The 19208-nt window shown below is 43.3% G+C and overlaps 1 protein-coding gene across 3 annotated transcripts in view; it reads left to right on the top strand.

Annotated features, from left to right (window-relative positions):
- The window catches only part of HEATR5A (HEAT repeat containing 5A), a 102794-nt gene that overhangs the window by 19286 nt on the left and 64300 nt on the right, over positions 1-19208 (top strand). For all 3 annotated transcript variants that reach the window (XM_084791784.1, XM_084791786.1, XM_084791785.1), the window contains exons 7-13: positions 3069-3226; positions 4506-4761; positions 6442-6597; positions 8525-8775; positions 10731-10842; positions 12519-12671; positions 14378-14477. In XM_084791784.1, the coding sequence (XP_084647910.1) occupies positions 3069-3226; positions 4506-4761; positions 6442-6597; positions 8525-8775; positions 10731-10842; positions 12519-12671; positions 14378-14477 (1186 nt within the window). The remainder of the gene's footprint in view (positions 1-3068; positions 3227-4505; positions 4762-6441; positions 6598-8524; positions 8776-10730; positions 10843-12518; positions 12672-14377; positions 14478-19208) is intronic.

Below are 19208 nucleotides of genomic sequence, written 5' to 3' on the forward strand. Positions count from 1 at the left end.
TATGACCTAATAATGTTTATTATTAGGCCTATAATTATTATTATATGTTGACTCTGTTTCTTAACAATTAAACTTTATTATACAACCCAACTATCTTACACAAGAGGGAAAAAAAAGGTAAAAGTGAAACAAGAGTGAACCTTCCGGTATCCATTCCACGGGACGGGTCCCTAGGTGTCTCTGGCCTGCACGCTGGTCCCGCCTGTTTGCTGATCCTTTTTCCAATCCACGTGTGCTCGAGCTCAGTCCGCACCTGCTGCCTTCTCTCCTCTCTGCCTGTGTCTCTCATGTGCAAGGGCCGTGGTCTCCTCCTCCCATCGAGGGTGATTAGAAACACAATAATCCGGGTGGAGTGTTCCCCCCCCCCATCTGCTTCCCAAATTCCAGGCCCAGGATGGCTCCACCCAGTCTATCTCAAGGTTAATCTCAGGGAGTATCCGTGGTGTGTCCAACCAAGGGCAAAGCCCACCAAAATTGCTTCACCTGTGACAAAGCTTACAATCCTTCCCACAATTATATACTATTTTTTTAACCCATTAGCAATCAATCAAGACACAGACACCTGCTATATTTTAAAATAGCTTTAATTAACCTGGGACAGGGCAAATATTACTCCCCTAAACTGTTAGACTTTGATTGCCTGAGTCTACTCCTGGAACCACGATTGAGAGAGCCAGAGCCCAGAGTCGATGCAAAAGCAAAGGAATTTATTAAGCTGAGGCGTCAGGGTCCACTATACTCCAGGGAGATGGGAAGACCCCGTTCTGTAATGGCGGAGGGTTTAAATACCTTTACAGACGCAGAACTTAGTACAAACATGATTGGTTATTTGACCTTTAAAATGATTGGGTACTAGTTATTTTATCCCTGAGGGGGCAAGAGCTCAGCTTGGGGCATCACGTGTTGTCAGGTGCTCAGGACAGGTAAGAGGATGTGGTTTTTTTTTTCTCAGATAGAATACAACAACCCCGAGGCCATTTTGGAAAGAACCGAGTGGCCAGGGTGGAAAAACAATGTTTCTATCTCTTCAAAACTATTTTCCATAGTGGGGCAGATATGAGATACCTGTCCCAATCCCATGCCATCTGCTTCTAATAATTTCTATCAAGCTACCTCCCATCCATAATCCCAAATACTCGCTAATGTTCTTCATCTAGGCCCAATCCTCCATGCTGGCCATGCACTTCTCCTCCACCTAACCCATGATGGTACAACTGTCTTCTCCTCGCCTCCGCGATCTCTCCTCCCAAGATTCTCGCTGTCTCCCCAAGCCAGGGAACCTTAGCCATGCCTATACCATTTGACCTGTGCAGGTGTGATGATGACTTTTTATTGGTCAAATAGGTTAGACTCTTCAGCCAGGTACAGGTTGGGCAGATACAGCAAGCAGTAATTAGCATCAAAATATATCAGACCAACCTCCAACATAGAACATTTGGGAAAATTCATGTTTTGGTTTCTTTAGTATTTCTATTTCTTTAAGATTTTTTAAAAAATGTATGTCTTTAATTATATGCTGTACATGTGTGGGAATTTGTGCCTATCCGTGCAGTGCTTGCAGAGACTGGCAAAAGGAATTGGATTCCCTGAAGTTGAAGTAACAGCCACTTGAACTATCTGCTGGGAATCAATCGTGGGTTTTCTGCAAAACTACTACATACCATCTTTCCAGTCCCTTCTTTAGTATTTCAGATTTTTGTTGTTGTTGTTGTTTTGTTTTTTGGCTTTTTGAGAAAAGGTTTCTCTGTATAGCCTTGGCTGTCCTGGACTCACCTTGTAGACCAGGCTGGCCTTGAACTCACATCGATCCGCCTGCCTCTGCCTCCACCTCCCGAGTGCTGGGATTAAAGGCATGCGCTACCACCCAGCTCATATTTCAGATTTTCAAAGCATTCCATTTTCATTTGTGATAATGCATCTTTGTTTTATTTATATTTTCTTTTGTTTTGAGAAATTTCCCCTTTTTGTTGTTATTGGGTTTTGGTTTTTGGTTTTTTGAGACAGGGTTTCTCTGTGTAGCCCTGGCTGTCCCACAACTCACTCTGTAAGCCAAGCTGGCCTCAGAGAGATCCACCTGCCTTTTCCTCCCAAGTAAAGGTGTTGGCTCTGTTTTTTAACAGTTACACTTTATTATACAATCCAACAATCCTATACAAGAAGGAAAAAGGGTTCAAGAGAAACAAGAGTATACCTTCTGATATCTATTCCACGGGACGGATCCTCAGGCCCCAGGCCTGCACGCTGGTCTGGCTTGTAAGCTGGTCTCTCCCCAAATCCATGTGCGATCCTGCTCTCTCGGGCATGCAATGGCTGATCTGGGTCAGGATCTCTGCCCCCATCGATGCGTGTGTCACCACCACTGGTGGAAATGTTCACCTTTTAATTTCTTTGAGGAAAGAAAGCAGTGGAACAGGATCAAAGTGGCATAAACTCTAAGATGTCCATGAAGGTACTTTTTTCCCTCAGAGCTAAGGATTGACCCTACAGCTTGGTATGTTCTAGGCAAGCATTGTACCACACAGCTACATCCCCAGCCCTCCCAGGCTCATTCTGATGGGCTGTTACATTGCCTTGGGACTTCTTTTGTGCATTAATATATAAAATCCCTGTGGTTTTTGGATTACGTTTTTATTTTTAGTTTTTTTGTCAATATGCTTGCTCTTGGCTAATAGAGACCATGTCTAAATGTGGCATTTAGATGTGGCTCAGAAACAGCATGTGCTTAGCGTGCACAGGTTGCTAGATTGTCCTCCAGCACCAAAAAGGAAAGAGAGTGCACATTACCCAGGCATGGTGGCGCACACCTTAGCGTGCACAGGTTGCTAGATTGTCCTCCAGCACTAAAAAGTAAAGAGAGTGCACATTACCCAGGCATGGTGGCGCACACCTTTAGTCCCAACCCAGAGGGAGGCAGGGGCAGGTGGACCACCGTGAGTTCGAGGACAGCCTGGTCTACAAAGCAAGTCCAGGACAGCCAAGGCTACACAGAGAAACCCTGTCTTGAAAAACAAAAACAAAAAATGTAGTCTGTAAACTATGAATCGCTCTTTTGTTCTTTGTCATGGCAGCCTCAAAGCAGAATGCTCGCAGAGTATCCCTGGAGGAAGTTCTGGAATTGCTGGGGACAGGATTTCTGCGTGGGAGTTCAGGATTCCTTCGAGCCAGTGGAGATATGCTGAAAGGAAGCAGTTCAGTCAGTAGGGACGTTCGAGTCGGAGTTACTCAGGTCAGAATCAGAACTTGGTCGGTCACGTACATGTAATCTCCGCTGGCCTGTTGTCAGTTTTAGTCTCTGACTCCACAGTGCAAGGTTGCTACGTCTGCTCATGCTTACAAACAGATGTGCTGAAGCTAAAACAGTTTTTGAAAACGAGCTGACAGATTAAGAGACTCTTGTAACCCAAATGTGATTTTAATATTTAGTGACAGGTTTTTAATCATAATCATTTTTCTGTCTCCTGGTGCTGTCATGTATTTTATGGCTGAACATGTCTTCCACTGTGTTTATATATGCTTATGCAGTGCAGTTTAAATATTAGTTCATATTATTTAATGTGTCAAGATAACATCTTATATGATTTTAACTCTTATAAAAGATTATGGCATGCAACTTATGATTTTGCTGTGTAATTTTCCGTCCTAAACACAAATTTTAAAGGTAAACTTTTAGAAAGGTTTCTTAGAATGAAACAATGCAAAGGTCAATGCATCCTTTGCCCAAACTGGCTTTTTCCTAAATGTGATTGAGCACAGACTGTGCTTTAGAAAAGTGCATGATGGGCTGGGCTGGGGCTGAAGCTCAGCCAGCAGGGCCTCTCGCCTGCCTGGGATAGGTCCCTGAAATTTACTAAGTCCAGCCACAAAATGAAATTAACGCATGCATGCTGAAGATTTTAAATGAACAATTAAAAATAAACTAAAAATGTACATGCATCCTGCCGGATTGTGCTGCATGGCTAGTTCATGAAGTGGGAGCTCCCGGTGTGACTGTAAACTGTTTCCGTGTTACATGTTGCTTGAGAATTGTGCTTGTCTGTGCATCTAAGGTGAGGCAAGCCATTAGCTCTGAGGAGATAAAGAGAGCAACTCGCCACTGCAAACTCTCCTTAGGTGTCTAGAACAGCCCTTTGGAGTTAATACAAGGTGTCTATCCATGTGTTTGAACTCAGCTTGCTTGTTCATTAGGTCAAGTATCTTAATGCCTTCATTCCCAGAAGCCAGGAACACATTTTATGAATTATCTGGCAATATCTCTCTACTGTACATTTGCAGAGCCTGACCAAGGTAGAATAGAGGCACAGCATATGTGGGGTCTGCGCTGAAAGACTGTAGCTTCAGTCTTGCCACAAATTACCAAAAGACTAATGCTACACAGACATGTGTGGAGTGACTAAGTCAGGGATGGATGCAGGTGGAGGGGAAATTCTAGGTATTTGTGTGAACAAAAGATACTGATTTGCAACTGAAATGGTCGAATTTTGAAGATGAAATTGCTTTCTTTTTAGGCTTACGTGGTATTTGTTTCAACATTAGGAGGAGCTTGGCTAGAGAAGAATTTTGCTGTCTTTCTCTCTCATATCCTAAGCCTTGTATCACAGTTGAATCCTAAAGCCACACAAACTCAGGCCGATGCTGTCTGCTGTCGCCGTTGTGTTTCCTTTATTCTTCGAGCGACTATAGGAGGCCTTCTTGGAGAGAAGTCGCAAATCGCCGCTGCAAAGGATATCTGCCAGGCCGTCTGGAAGCTGAAGAAAGCGATGGGTATGGATCTACTAAACAGCTCTTGTTTACCATTGTCAAAGGAGTCACCCTCTGACAGAGCAATGCTTCCTGGATTACCATATCACTAAAAACATTTTAAAAAACTGTTTATTCATGTGTATGTATCTCCATGTTCATGTGTGTACACACATGTATGTTGAGTTGAAGGCCTTAGGAGGCTGGAATAGGGCATCAGATCTCCTGAAGTTTAAGTGGTTGTTAGCCACCCAACGTGGGTGCTGGGACTCAGATCCTCTGGAAGAGCAGCAAATGCTTTAAGCACTTAACCACCTCTCCAGACCCATAACAAAACTTAGAGGCTGGTTATACAGTTCCTCAGAATTCATGTTAGTGTTCCTATACACTGAAGATGATTGCTGTTTTTAACCAGGGTATTTTATGTTACGTATTGTCTACTCTTTTTTGTTTTTTAAGATTTATTTATTTTTTTACTCAGGAGGCAGAGGCAGGCGGATCGCTGTGAGTTCAAGGCCAGCCTGGTCTACAAAGTGAGTCCAGGACAGTCAAGGCTACACAGAGAAACCCTGTCTCGAAAAACCAAAAAAAAAAAAAAAAAAGATTTATTTATTTTTTTGTATACAGTGCTCTGTCTGCATGTACACTTGCAGGCCAGAAGAGGGCACCTGATCTCCCTTTTTTTTTTTTTTTTTTTTGGTTTTTCGAGACAGGGTTTCTCTGTAGCCTTGGTTGTCCTGGACTCACTTTGTCGACCAGGCTGGCCTCAAACTCACAGCGATCCGCCTGCCTCTGCCTCCCGAGTGCTGGGATTAAAGGCGTGCCCCACCACGCCCGGCCTCTGATCCCCTTTTTTTGTTTTGTTTGGTTGGTTGGTTTTTGGTTTTTTTCTAGACAGGGTTTTTCTGTGTAGCCTTGGCTATCCTGGACTCGCTTTGTAGACTAGGCTGGCCTCAAACTCACAGCAATCCACCTGCCTCTGCCTCTTGAGTGCTGGGATTAAAGGCGTACGCCACCACGCCCAGCCTGATCCCATTATAGATGGTTGTAAGCCACCATGTGGTTGCTGGGAATTGAACTCAGGACTTCTGGAAGAACAGTCAGTGTTCTTAACCTCTGAGACATCTCTCTAGCCCCATATTGTCCACTCTTATCACCCTGAATTTTTCTTACCCTTAATTTTAGCGAAAAGATGGGGAAGTGGCATCCTGAGTGTTCTTTTTCATTGTCCATGGCTTACTAGAGTAGCAAGGGATCATGTTGCTTGAATCAAATCTTAGTGCAGGGGCTGGAGAGATGGCTCAGTGCTTAAGAGAGTACTTGTTGCTTTTGCAGAGGACTTGGGTTGGAGTCCCAGCACCCACTGTAACTCCAGTTCCAAGGGATCTAACACCTTCATCTGACCTCCTCAGGCACCGAGCCCACATGTGTCGAATACATGCATGCAGGCAAAAATGGTCACACACATAAAATTATAAAATTAATGATCTAAATTTTTTTCAAGATATATCTTAGTTCAAACTCAGCTCATCCTCTATGTTGTTGTCCACTTAAACATCCCACTTACCTCCCCAACAGTTTCCTACTGAGGAAGTGGATGTGCTGTGCTCACTTTGACCCTTATGCTTGTCTGCTCCTAACACTGACTTCCTATGATATGCGTTAATAGAAGTGATGCATAAGTCATTCCTGTGTTTCTGGCAGATGCTGTATTGAGTGATGGTAATTTGGAAACCCGTCTCAGTTCCACAGATGTAGCAGCGAGCCAGCACGCATTGGTTTGTGCATTACAAGAGCTTGGAAATCTCATACACAGTGTGGGCACCACAGCCGCCCCTTTGCTGCAGGATTCCAGTGCAGGTAGATCTGTTGTTTGTGACTGTCTCCATACTGTATTTACTGTATTTCACTTGTATGCAAGGAAGGAAATTAGATGAAGAAGCCAGAGCTTACTTAGAACTTGTGCTTGAGGTCTGGAGGGCTGGCTTAGTGGTTAAGAGCACTGGCTCTTCTAGGAGACCTGAGCTCAGTTATCAGCAACCGCATCTGGCAGCTTACAGCCACCAGTAACTGTAGCCCCAGGGGATCAGATGTCCTCTTCTGGCCTCCAAGGGCTCAAATACATTCACACACGCATGTGCACACATACAAACACACACATAAAATAAAATTTTAAAAGATGATGGATGGATGGGTTTGAGGGCCTTTCTGGATTTTAGGATTTGGCAGTTTGTTTGCTTTTTCTTCCTTTTGTAATTAAAGGCTGTTCTCTGGTAAGGTGTGGCAAGATGCACACCTTCAATCTCAGCACTTGGGGACAAAAGCTACATAGTGAGATGCTGTTCTTATTTTAAAAAAAAAAATGAAAAGGCTGTTTGTAACTCCTCATTCCTCTTCCTAGTATAATGGAAAACTTACAGATAAGCACACCCGGATCTCTCCTGCAGGGAAAACCTCACTGTCTGTGGAGTTCTTGCAATCCGTTCCTTAGAGGGCTTTTTAAGTTGTCTTTATTTCTTTCTGAAAATAAGTCTCTGCCTTTTAGAATAATTTGTCAACATCATGATATCTTCAGATACACAGAGTTCACCCCTCTAAAGTACGCAACTTGGTAATTTTGTGAGTTCACAGTTAGTTATGTGACCACCACCCCTGCCTAATGCAGCATGCTTTTACCATCCCAAAGGGCCAGGCCCACATGTCCTTCCCAATTCCTGCTCATCAACTTTCCAGTTCTATCAGTTTATCTACTCAGGGTGTGTCCTGTCAATGAAGTTCTATAAGATGTGGTCTTTAGTGGCTGGTTTCTTTTTGGTTATCCTTTCTGTGGCTCTGTTCTTTGTTATGCTTTCTGCTTATATCGTATTTATGTTTGTAAGCTCTTTAAATTTTTGCAGCAGTTGGCAGGAAACTTTCATGTTTCAGTAAAAGTCTGTCTTGAATCATAATAAATAGAAACTTTTTTTGCTGTTCACTGTACTCCAGCTTGTTGTTAGTAGGTTAGACTACTGAGGTCCTGGTAAACCCTTGGTTTTAGAATTTGCTATCAGATAAAAGCCATGTAGTAGATAAGAAGCATATTGCTGTGTCTGGAATGTTCTAGAGAGATTTTTGTAGAGGAGCAAGTACACTGGAAAGATGACTTAGAGGCTAAGAGCATAAAGCCTAGTTCAGTCTGCAGCAGCCACGTCAGGTAGCTCACAGCTGCCTGTCACTCCAGCTCCAGGGGGCTACAGAGCTTCTGTCCTCTGCAGGCCTCTGCATTCACAGACTAAAACTAATGAAAATGGTCTGTCTTTTAAAGGGTATTAGGATATCACTTTTTTCTTCTTCTCTTTCCTCCTCCTCTTCGTCCTCCTTCTCCTTCCCTTCCCCCCCACCCCATGGTTTCTTTATGTAGATGTCCTGGACTCACTTTGTAGACCAGGCTGGCCTTAAACTCACAGCAATCCACCTGCCTCTGCCTCCCCAAATGCTGAGATTACAGGTGTGTAAATACTAAACTAATGATTTCAAGGTAAAATACGAAAAACATTAAGAAATAAAATGTTTCTTTTGTGTATTGACATAGCTTAAGCCCATACTCATGAGTTAATACTAGAAGAGATCTTTGTGTTTAAAAAAGGGGGGGCAACTTAATTATGTCTCACTTCCTTCATTGTAATTTGGCTTCTCATCAAAGTAGTATATTTTATATCCGGGTGGCTATCCATTCTTTTGACTGTCTTGTGGCTTAAATGAGTTCTTTCTGTATACACAAGTCATTTGTTTTGCTTTGTCCTTCCAGGCCTTCTGGACAGTGTCATTTCGGTGAGTGTGCACCCCAGCGTTTCTGTCCGACTGGCAGCAGCTTGGTGCTTGCACTGTATTGCTGTGGCACTGCCTTCCCACCTGACGCCTCTCTTAGATCGTTGCCTAGAACGGCTCTCGATACTTAAGTCTTCACCGGAAGCAGTGACTGGCTTTAGTTTTGCCGTGGCAGCTCTGCTGGGTGCAGTGACACACTGTCCCTTGGGAATTCCTCATGGAAAAGGCAAGGTAATGGTTTCATTTTCTATATGGTGATGTGTTCAAGTGTTCCTGAAGTGGGTTGCTGTTGGTATGTCACCGAGTTAAAGCCATGGGGGCCAGCTGTCCTAAGCAGTCGCCTGCGTGTTCCTCTTGTGTTGAACACTAGATGACTGTCCTCATGTTTCTGAAGGAATGCTTCTGATCTAGACTGCATAACCCACAGATGGAGGATTTGCCCAGTGCACTCTGACCCCAATACTGTGGTGGGGGAGGGTGCTTCCTGTGCTGTTGCTAGAAGGCTTTCTATGTGAGAACAGCGTTTGCAGTGTGTCTAGCCTTGCCACATAAGTCTACTTAAAATCCCGCCTGATACTCTGGTTTCTCCGTATCTGTACTCAGCTTTTGAGCCCATTTCTTTGGAGGCTGAGGCAAGAGGATCCGGAGTTGGAGAGTGGCCTGGACTCTGTCTCCAAAAAAAAGCAAAAGACAAATAGACTTGCAAAATAAAATCTGAGTGTCATTTAATAAACTTATAGTTATTGTCAATATTGGTATTGTTACTTCTGAATTAGTTACATGTAATTGTATAAAGTCAATAAGTAATTAATATATTTACAAGCTAAGATTTTTTTTCCATATAAGAAAAAAGAGAGCTGTAGTTATAGAATCAAGAAAGTTAAATAAAAGCCCATGTTAGGATGAAATTATCACTATCAACTCAATTTTATGTCTTCAAAGTACTTACAGCCTCATTCTTTCTACTAAAAATGACTAGAAGCAGCAATTAACAGGTAATAGGGAATATCTTCATTAGGAGACTGAGGTTCTGTCGTCTCTGTTAAAGAGTTATGTACACAACTGTGTCATCCGTCCTCTACAACAACTTCACAAATGCCTGACATCCCTAGGGTTATCAGTGTCACTATAACACACTGGTTGACAACTTGAGGAAGTACCTTTTAAAAAAAAAATCTTAATTTGTATAAGTGTTTTGCCTGAGTGTGTGTATGTGTACCTCATACATGCCTGCTGCCCACAGAGGTCAGAAAGGGCATTAGATCACATGAAGCTGGAGTTAAGGTGACGCCACCATGTGAGTGCTGAGAACTGAACACGGGCCCTCTGCAGGAGCAGCAGGTGCTGCCAACTGCCCAGCCCAGTTCTATATCTCCTTCTCTCTTTCAGTTATAACCACAGCTAATGTGCTATTATTGTGTGTATTAATTTTCTCCTCAATTCTCATTAATTCTGACCTACCATATGTGAAATTTCTTCTGAAAAGATGCCCTTTTGTCCAAATTTGACTAAATGGTTGTTTTGTCCTTCCTTTTTCTGAGGGTCATCTGTTAACTGTATATGCTGTGATTGGCACAGCTGCCTCCCTTGGGAACTGTACGTGTAGTTCCTGCAGTGAACATCTGTCGAGGGGAGATTGGTAACATAGGCTTCCTCAGACTCCACACATTCTTCCCGTTCTTTGAGCTCTATAAGCACATGGGATGCACACATCTGAAATACCTGGTTAATTCTCTATCGTTTACACCATCTATTTTAGAGACTTTTAAAATGTAAAATTTTGTAGTATCCCAGGCCACTGCTTTTAGGGAAGCCATTTTGAGCCCGTAAGGTATCAAGTTCATATATAAACTATTATAATGAAACTCCTTCTGGTGATTACTTATCAAAGAAGTAAATTGCTTAAAGCAAAGTAAATGAGACCTCTGGACAGCTACATTTTGAATAGCCTTACAGTGTTGTCACTTGTGCCTCACAGAGAATTAATCTTCTGGTTTTTAACCTTGAAAACATAATTGTTTATATTTTCCTGTGTGATATCGTCCTATCATTTAGCCTCCACAATTGGCCATTGTTCTAATTTATTAGATGTAAGATCCAGTCTTCCAAGAAATTGTAATTAGTTTCTTTCACTTGAGTACTAATCTGTGAGCTGATTTTCATTACTTTGTTCTATACACAAGCAGATTATCATGACATTAGCAGAGGATTTGCTGTGTTCTGCTGCTCAAAACAGTCGCCTGTCACTTCAGCGCACACAAGCAGGATGGTTGTTGATTGCCGCTCTCATGACGTTAGGTAACCATTCCTTGGAGGGTTTCCATAACGATGAATGATTGTGTTGTTGTGTAGCAAGCACCTTTACCTGCTGAGCTGTCTCAACAGCTCTCTACATTGTGTTTTATTGCTTCTGAATTTTAACCTGGAGCAAGCTGTTATCAGAAGCTAACACTGGGAAGCTTCGTGCTGTGGTACCTACCTGCCATCTTAGCTCTGGGCAGGGGAGGGGGTGGCTAAGGCCAGAGGATCATGACTTCCAGGCCAGCCTGAGCTCCAAAGTGCAACTCAAAAAATAGACAGGCTAGAGAGATGGCTCAGAAGCTACGAGCACTTATTCTTGCCGAGGACCCTGGTGCTGCTGTTCCCTGCACCCACATGGTGGCTCACAACCATTTGTAACTGTCTTAGAGTTTTTATTGCTGTGGTAAAGCACTGTGACCAAGAGCAACTTGGGGAGGAAAGGGTTTCTTTTAGCTCATGGTTTGTAAGCAACTGACGCAAGAGCCGTGGAAGAGTGCTGCTTATTGGCCTGCTTTCTTACGTCACTCAGGACCACCAGTCTCGGGTGGTGAATTGAGCCTTCATATATCAATCAATCAAGAAAATGTACCCAGGGTTGGCCACAGGCCAGTCTGTAGGAACACTTCCTTAGTCGAAATTCCTTCTTCCCAAATGACTGCTTGTGTCAAGTTGACAGAACTAGCCAGTGCATTCCAGTTCTGGGGGGCCTGATGCCCTTTCTGATCTCAACAGGCACCAGATCCTCACGTGGTACACATACGTACATGCAGGCAAAGCACTCACACACATAAAAACAAGTCTTGCAAGCTTTTTTTGTTTGTTTGTTTTTTAAGTCCAGGTTTCTATGTGTAGCCTTGGCTGTCATTGACTCACTTTGTAGAGTTTGCTTCCCTGAGTGCTGGGATTACAGGCGTGTACCGCCGCACCTGGCTAAAAAAACGCTTTAAACAAAGAAACTGAAGTGATCACCATTAGGAGCGAGATGTGTTAGCGTATACCTCATACAGTCCTTGGGAGAGTGAGGCAGAAGAAGTTGTGGGGCTGAAGAGGGGCTCAGTGTTTAGCGCATGCAGGGCTGCTCTTGCAGGGGACCTGACTTTGCTTTCCAGCTTCCACAATTAGGCAGCTCCCTGCTGCCTGTAATTCCCGCCTCAGGGATCGGATCCAGCAGCCTCTTCTAGCTTCCGTGGGCAGCTGCACTGGGATGCATCCCCAAACACAGACACACAGATGTGCACATAATTAAAAAATAGAGGGAGGCAGAGGCAGGTGGGTCTCTGAGTTCCAGGACAGCCTGGTCTACAAAGTGAGTCTAGGACAGCCGGAGCTGTTACACAGAGAAACCCTGTTTGAAAACCCCCCCAAAAAAGTTAATTCTGAAGATTGTTAACTTGTTGGAGTGCATTGAACCTTCCATTTTTGTGGCACTTCTCAGTTTTTTTTTTTAAGTACATTGAAATTCACTCTACACAGGAGACACAGTAGCTGTAAGCTGACATCCCAACCCAGGCTTTGCTCTGCAGTTCCTTGTTTTGGGGTTTGTCTGTTTGTTTCTTTCTTGTACTCTAACACCTGTAATAGTGATTCTTTCATTCATTTGGAACCAGGAGACAAGAAGATGCGTTCCTGCTTTATAACGGAGCTCTAGAGAGTCACTTAGGTTCTTTTTGCAGGTCCTGCCGTGGTCAGTCATCATCTTGCTCGAGTTCTGCTGTTGTGGAACTGTGTCTTCCCTGCATCTCCTAAAGATCTAGAGACAGAAAAAAGCCGAGGAGATTCATTTACGTGGCAAGTAACCCTGGAGGGCCGAGCCGGCGCTCTCTGTGGTAGGTTGACTGTCCTCTCTCTCCTCCTCCCTTGCCCTTTCTCCGCCCTCTGTCTACATGTGTCATTTGTCTAAGGGGACAGGGATGTGACTGGTGGGCTCCACACCTGAGTGCCCTCAGTTAGCTGGTGATAACTGGTGAGTGGCATGAGCTGAGTCTGAGCCGCATCTTTAGACTGATTACTGCTTGTTTCACTAGATTTGGTCCAGATGGAAACTGACAAGACTGCTTGAGGTAGCTACTCATTCCTCTTTTCGGAACTAGTCAGGGTTTGATTTAATTTGCCCTGACGATCCATTAAGTATATGTGACAGTGTATATAGACCTGACAGTAATTCTTCAGTTTGAACTAAGGAATGATGGATGGCTTTCCTAGAAAGACCAGGGAGCACATATTTGTTTTGTTTATTCATGGCATTTTGCCCTCAAAAAGAAAAAAAATTAATTTCAACTTTAAACTGAAGCAATCTGAGTTGTTTGACTAACCGTAAACTCCCTGGCTAGAGTCCAAGTGGTTCTGTAGGGTTAGTGACCACTTGACAGACTTGGAAGTCTAGGCTGTTTTGTTTTTATGTTTGTGTCTGTGATGCGTCTGTCTACATGTGTGTATGGGTGCCTGTGGAGGCCGGAAGAGGATGAGATCTAAGTAACATGGTGCTAGGAGCCAGACATGGATCCTGCATAGTCTTCTCCCCACCCCCCCCACCACCCCCCCCTTTTTTTTTTTTGGTTTTTCAAGACAAGGGTTTTTCTGTGTAGCCTTGGCTGTCCTAGACTCACTTTTCTAGACTACGCTGACCTCCAACTCACAGTGATCCACCTGCCTCTGCCTCCTGAATGCTGGGATTAAAGGCATACACCACCACTCCTGGCCTTTCGCCCCCTTTTTAATTTGAGATGGGGCCTCATTCCATGCCTAGCTGCCCTAGAACTCACTGTGTAGACCAGGCTGGTCATGAACTTGCAAAGATCTACCTGCCTCCCAGGTACTGGGATTAAATGCTTCACCACCATGCCCAGCTTCTTTTTCTCTCTTTTCTTTTCTTTTTTATTTTTATTTGTTATTGTTTGTTTGATTGATTGATTTGGGTTTTCAAGGCAGGGTTTCTCTGTATAGCCTTGGCTGTTTTGTCCTGGACTTTGTAGACCAGGCTGGCCTTGAACTCACTGAGATCCACCTGCCTCTGCCTCCCTGAGCACTGGGATCGAAGGTGTATGCCACCATGTCCAGCTATTTTTCTTTTTTTAACTTCTGAGCTCAAGGTCTAAGTACAACCCAGGACAACAACATCTCATTAATTTATTAGTCTCTTAGCAATCTCAGAAAATCTCAGGAAATTCTTGAAAAATACACCTCAAGCCAGGCATGGTGGTGCACGCCTTTAATCCCAGCACTCGGGAGACAGAGGTAGGTGGATCGCTATGAGTTCAAAGTCAGCCTGGTCTACAAAGCGAGTCCAGGACAGCCAAGGCCACACAGAGAAACCTTGTCTCGAAAAACCAAAAAAAAAAAAAGAAAGAAAGAAAGGAAAAATACACCTCAAGATGGAACATATTGGCTTCCTTTTTGTCAAGATTTTTTCAATATTTTTGGGGGGTTGTTGAAGGCACACTTCTTTATAACATTGCTGATGCTATACACAACTGATGCTCTTGTCTCCTGGTTGACTACCCTGTACCGAGTAAATGTCTGTCTTCGTTTTCAGCTGTCAAGAGCTTCATCTCCCACTGTGGTGACCTTCTTACTGATGAAGTTATTCAGCGTCTTCTGCCGCCACTTCCCTGTGCTGTGGATTTGCTGACTCAGTAAGCACTGGCTGTGCAGACTGGTAGAATTTCCTAAGAGCAGCTAGTTCCTGTCTGTATAATAGCCTGAGATACATCATAAGGAGGCTGATGTGGCTGGCTCCTTTTGCAGGGGAAAGCAATCATTTAGATGTGTGGCTTTTCTCTTTTTTCAGGCTAGGATCTTGAGAGAAAATGCATATAAAAGGGAAGGAAAATTACTTGGCAAATAATAAACCTTTTGTACAGGCAGATTTAACAAGGGACTAAACCCTAACCCTGCCATGCATTGTGTTGGTTCGTTAGTGCTCTTCCGTGGTCCTAAGAAGCAGGCACTTGTTGACACTTTCAGGCTTTTGTGTGTTTACACTTCTTGTAAGTGGATCTAACATCTATCTGATAAAACACTAGAGAAGCCAATACTTTTTTATAGTGTGTGTGACTTACAGTTATAAGCACTGATTCCAAATTAGTAGGGTATAGAGAAAAATCTTTCCAAAGGTTTTTAATTATATGCCATTTTATATATAAAGAAATATGCATTTCAGGTATGGCCTGTTAAATATGATACTAGATGAACACCATTGAGTCTGACATGGCTAGAGCAGGGCCTGCAGACATTTCCTGCTAAGGGCCACAGTAAGTACTTAAAGCTTTGTAGGCTCTGAGGGCTGCCTTGAAGTTGCTCTGCTCTTCCAGCTCAGAAGGAATCGTGCATGGCGCTGAGTGGAAACCGATGTGGCTGCTCTCCAGCGCAACTTGTTCATGGAGACAGACGCTTGTACTTGTTTCGCTGAACTAGACCATGAGCGATGGACGTGCCTTTGATCTGGTCGCTTTTTCTTTTAGGTTGTTTGTCCTTTTAAGTTGATTTATAAAGCTTTTTACATATTTGCCATACTATTGCCGCCCATTAAAATACTAAAAATATTTGTTATCAATATGTTGTTAGTTTAAATGTCATGTTTTACTTTTTCAGGTGGTGTTCTTTTGGGAGGGCAGGGGGAATTGGCTTGGGGTTTTTTGTTGTTGTTGTTTTGTTTTGTTTTGTTTTGTTTTGTTTTGTTTGCATTTTGAGACAGGTTTTCTCTGGGTAGCCTTGGCTGTCTTGGACTCCATTTGTAGACCAGACTGGCCTCAAACTCACAAATGTCCACCTGCCTGTCCTCTCAAATGCTGGGATTCAAGATATGTGCCACCACAACTGGCCCCATCATGTATATTTTTGCTAAGATTTTCTATTATTTCAAGTTTTGTCTTTTATGTTTACAATTTTTATCCATCTTAAACTGATTTTTCTACTTTGTAGTGTAAGTCTGTCTTAATGTATTTATCCTGCTTGACAAATGCCTCAGGCCAGGTGATATAGAGAGAACAGAAAATGATGTTTACAGTTCTGGAGACTGAGAGTCTAAGAACAAGGTGCTGAGCCGGGCGTGGTGGCGCATGCCTTTAATCCCAGCACTCGGGAGGCAGAGGCGGGCGGATCACTGTGAGTTCGAGGCCAGCCTGGTCGACAAAGTGAGTCCAGGACAGCCAAGGCTACAGAGAGACCCTGTCTCAAAAAACAAACAAAAAAAAAAAAAAAAAAAAAAAAAAAGAACAAGGTGCTGGCAGAATAGTGTCGGGTAAGAGCCTGCTCTCCGTCTCCAACATGGCACCTTATTTTCCCCTCCTTTGAAGAGGGTGGATCATGTGTCCTCATGTGACGGAAGGGACACAAAGGCAAAGGGAACCCAACTGCCTTTGTCAAACAATTTCATAAAGCCGTTAATCATTGATGAGGTCGAAGGCAAAAGGCCCAGCTTTTCAACAGTATTGGATTGAACATTAAGTTTTCATTAATTTATTTCCTTGCATTTAATGGGTAGCATTTAATGAGCTGCCTCTGTGTGGTTTCAAGCCAACAGGACACATTTAATCTTCCCTCATCTCTTCTACTGAGGAATTTGGAACCAGAAGTGCTGAGACATGCCCTAGTCCCAGGGAGGTAGACACAGATGGATCTCTGAGTTCAAGACCAGCCTGGTCTTGTTCCAGACCAGCCAAGGGTTCATGGTGAGATCGTATCTCAAAATAAAACAAAAGAACCTAGAAAAAAAATTGAGCTTTGCTGTGTGGCTGATGGTGGTGCACACCTGCCTTTAATTCCAGCACTGGGAGGCAAAGGCAGGTGGATCTCTGTAAGTTCGAGGCCAGCCTGGTCTACAGAGCGAGTTCCAGGACAGCCAGGGGTGTTAACATAAAGAAATCCTGTCTTGAAAAACAAAAACAAAAATTGGACTTGGTGAGGAGGCTGCTTCTGGAGCTTCCCCTCCCCGACCCTGGCAGGAGTCTGGTCGTGCCGGTCAGTGCTGGAGAAAGCTCTGTTCTCGTTTTGCTCTTAGATGCTCACTGACCAGCACCCACAATTTATTAAGGTTAATGGCAGAAACTGGATCCTCTTCAGTATTGTGCCTCATAGCAGCCTCCTCAAAGGCACCGGCTAATTCTTGTCAAAGCTGACTCTAGTGGCAGGTGACACTAGCACTCCCGCAGCTGGGTGCTCCCGGGCACACCAATGTGGCTGAGGCCATCCTGATTCTGCATGGCCTGCTCACTGCTGAGAAAGGTAAATGTTCAACACGGGAGTGTTCAGGGACAGAAAATTCAGACCAGACCAAGATCCAATTTCATTTTCTTTTTTCATGTGGACAATTCCTTGATTGTGCTTAACTTTAACAGTCTGTCCTTCCTTCGGTGAGTGACACCACTACCTCACATATCACACCCCTAAGCGTGGGTGATTCTTTCTTTGCTCCTCACTGTGGGCCGTTGGTCTGCTTGCCTGCCTTTTTGCCAACACATCATCTTTATAACAAATCATGTCTTACAGCAAGCACTTCCACCTTATATTTTTTGGCATTCTTGCACTTCGGATCATCATCTGTTGAAACTGTGTTTGTAACTGAATCTATACCTAAAGAAAATTAAAATTTTTATAATAATGTAAACACAGTATATTCCTATTATTGCTGTCTCTTATAAGATCAAGATGTTTTACTTTTAAAAACTCAGTTCCCAGGTACTTTATTTCTGTTGTTAAATACGTGGTGTGTGGTATATATGATCTCTTCATTGCTACTGTATAAGAATGGAACTGACGCCAGACATGGTGGTGCACGCCTTTAATCCCAGCACTCGGAGGCAGAGGCAGGTGGATCTCTATGAGTTCGAGGCCAGCCTAGTCTCTAAGTGTGTGTTCCTACTGCAAAGAAGCTGCTTTTAGTAAAGCACACCCATGATGCCAACACACAGGAGGCAAAATGATCACCCACCACAAACTCAAAACCAACCTGCGCTACAAAGCAACTTGTAGGCCATCCTAGGATACATAGTTGAGACTCTGTCTCAGAAACACATACCAATGGGCTGGGGAGATGGGTGACTCAGTGGTTAAAAGCCGTGGCTGCTCTTCTCCAGGACTGTAGTTCAATTTCCAGCAACATGACAGCTCACCACTATCTGTAGCCCCAGTCTCTGATGATGCGATTGCCTCTTCTGGCCTTCATAAGCACCAGGCATGTGCATACATACATACATACATACACATATAAACACCCATACACATAAATTTTTTTTTAATTAAAAAACAACAACACAGAAGCGACAACACAGAATTCATGTTCAGGACACCAGAATAACGTGTCAGATACTCAGGAGGCAGAGACTAGAGAGACACTGACGTTTGCTGTGGACCGCTTTTAAGTACATGCCCTATTGGATGATGGGTTTTGTTTTATTTTTTAATATAAGAAGATTTTGATTTGTATCAAATTTTGTTTAATATGACAAACTTTAAGAAACTTATTGGTCAGGGTTTTTTTTTCTGTTCTTTTTTTTTTTTCTTTAAGATTTTTTACAATTACGTATTTATTTTATGTCTGAGTGCTCTATCTGGATGTACACCTGCAGTCCAGAGAGGACATCAGATCCCAGTATAGATGGTTGTGAGCCACCATGTGGTTGCCGGAGATTGAGCTCAGGACCTCTGGAAGAGCAGATAGGGTACTTAGCCTCTGAGCCATCTCTCCAGCCACAGTTTTGGTTTTGGTTTTGGTTTTTCAAGACAGGGTTTCTCAGTGTGACAGCTCTGGCTGTCCTGGAACTCGCTCTGTAGACCAGGCTGGCTTTGAACTCACTGAGATCCACTTGCCTCTGCCTCTGCCTCCTGAGTGCTGGATTAAAGGCGCGCACCACCAGGCCTGGCCTTTATCGGTCAGTTTTATAAGCATTTGAATGTGGTTTTGTTACGGGTTTCTTTATATATAGTCATTAGTGATGTTGTCCTATTTCTTATACTTTCTCACGAAGTATTGAAATCTTACTAGCCTCATAAAATAAGATTTCATCAGGAGAGTTTATGTATGGTTGGAGTGATTGGCCACATGAAACTTTCTGAGAGGCATCTCTCTGAAATTTCTACATGATGTTTTTTAATAATGTAAAATCCATTTCTTTATTCCTGACTCTGTGAGGTCAGTTGAGATATGTGCTATGTTCCAAGAGTTTTCCTAACCTATCTTTATTTTCAGACGTTTCAGCATGACCTTATTTGTTTGTTTTTAACTATTCTCCCATGTTTTCTTTTTTTTTTTTTAAATTATTTATTTATTATGTATATAGTGCTCTGCCTGCATGTACACCTGTACACCGGAAGAGGGCACCAGATCTCATTATAGATGGCTGTGAGCCACCATGTGGTTGCTGGGA

This window comes from Acomys minous (genome assembly GCF_964271855.1).
Source record: "Acomys minous genome assembly, chromosome: 8".
NCBI classification, from domain to species: domain Eukaryota; kingdom Metazoa; phylum Chordata; class Mammalia; order Rodentia; family Muridae; genus Acomys; species Acomys minous.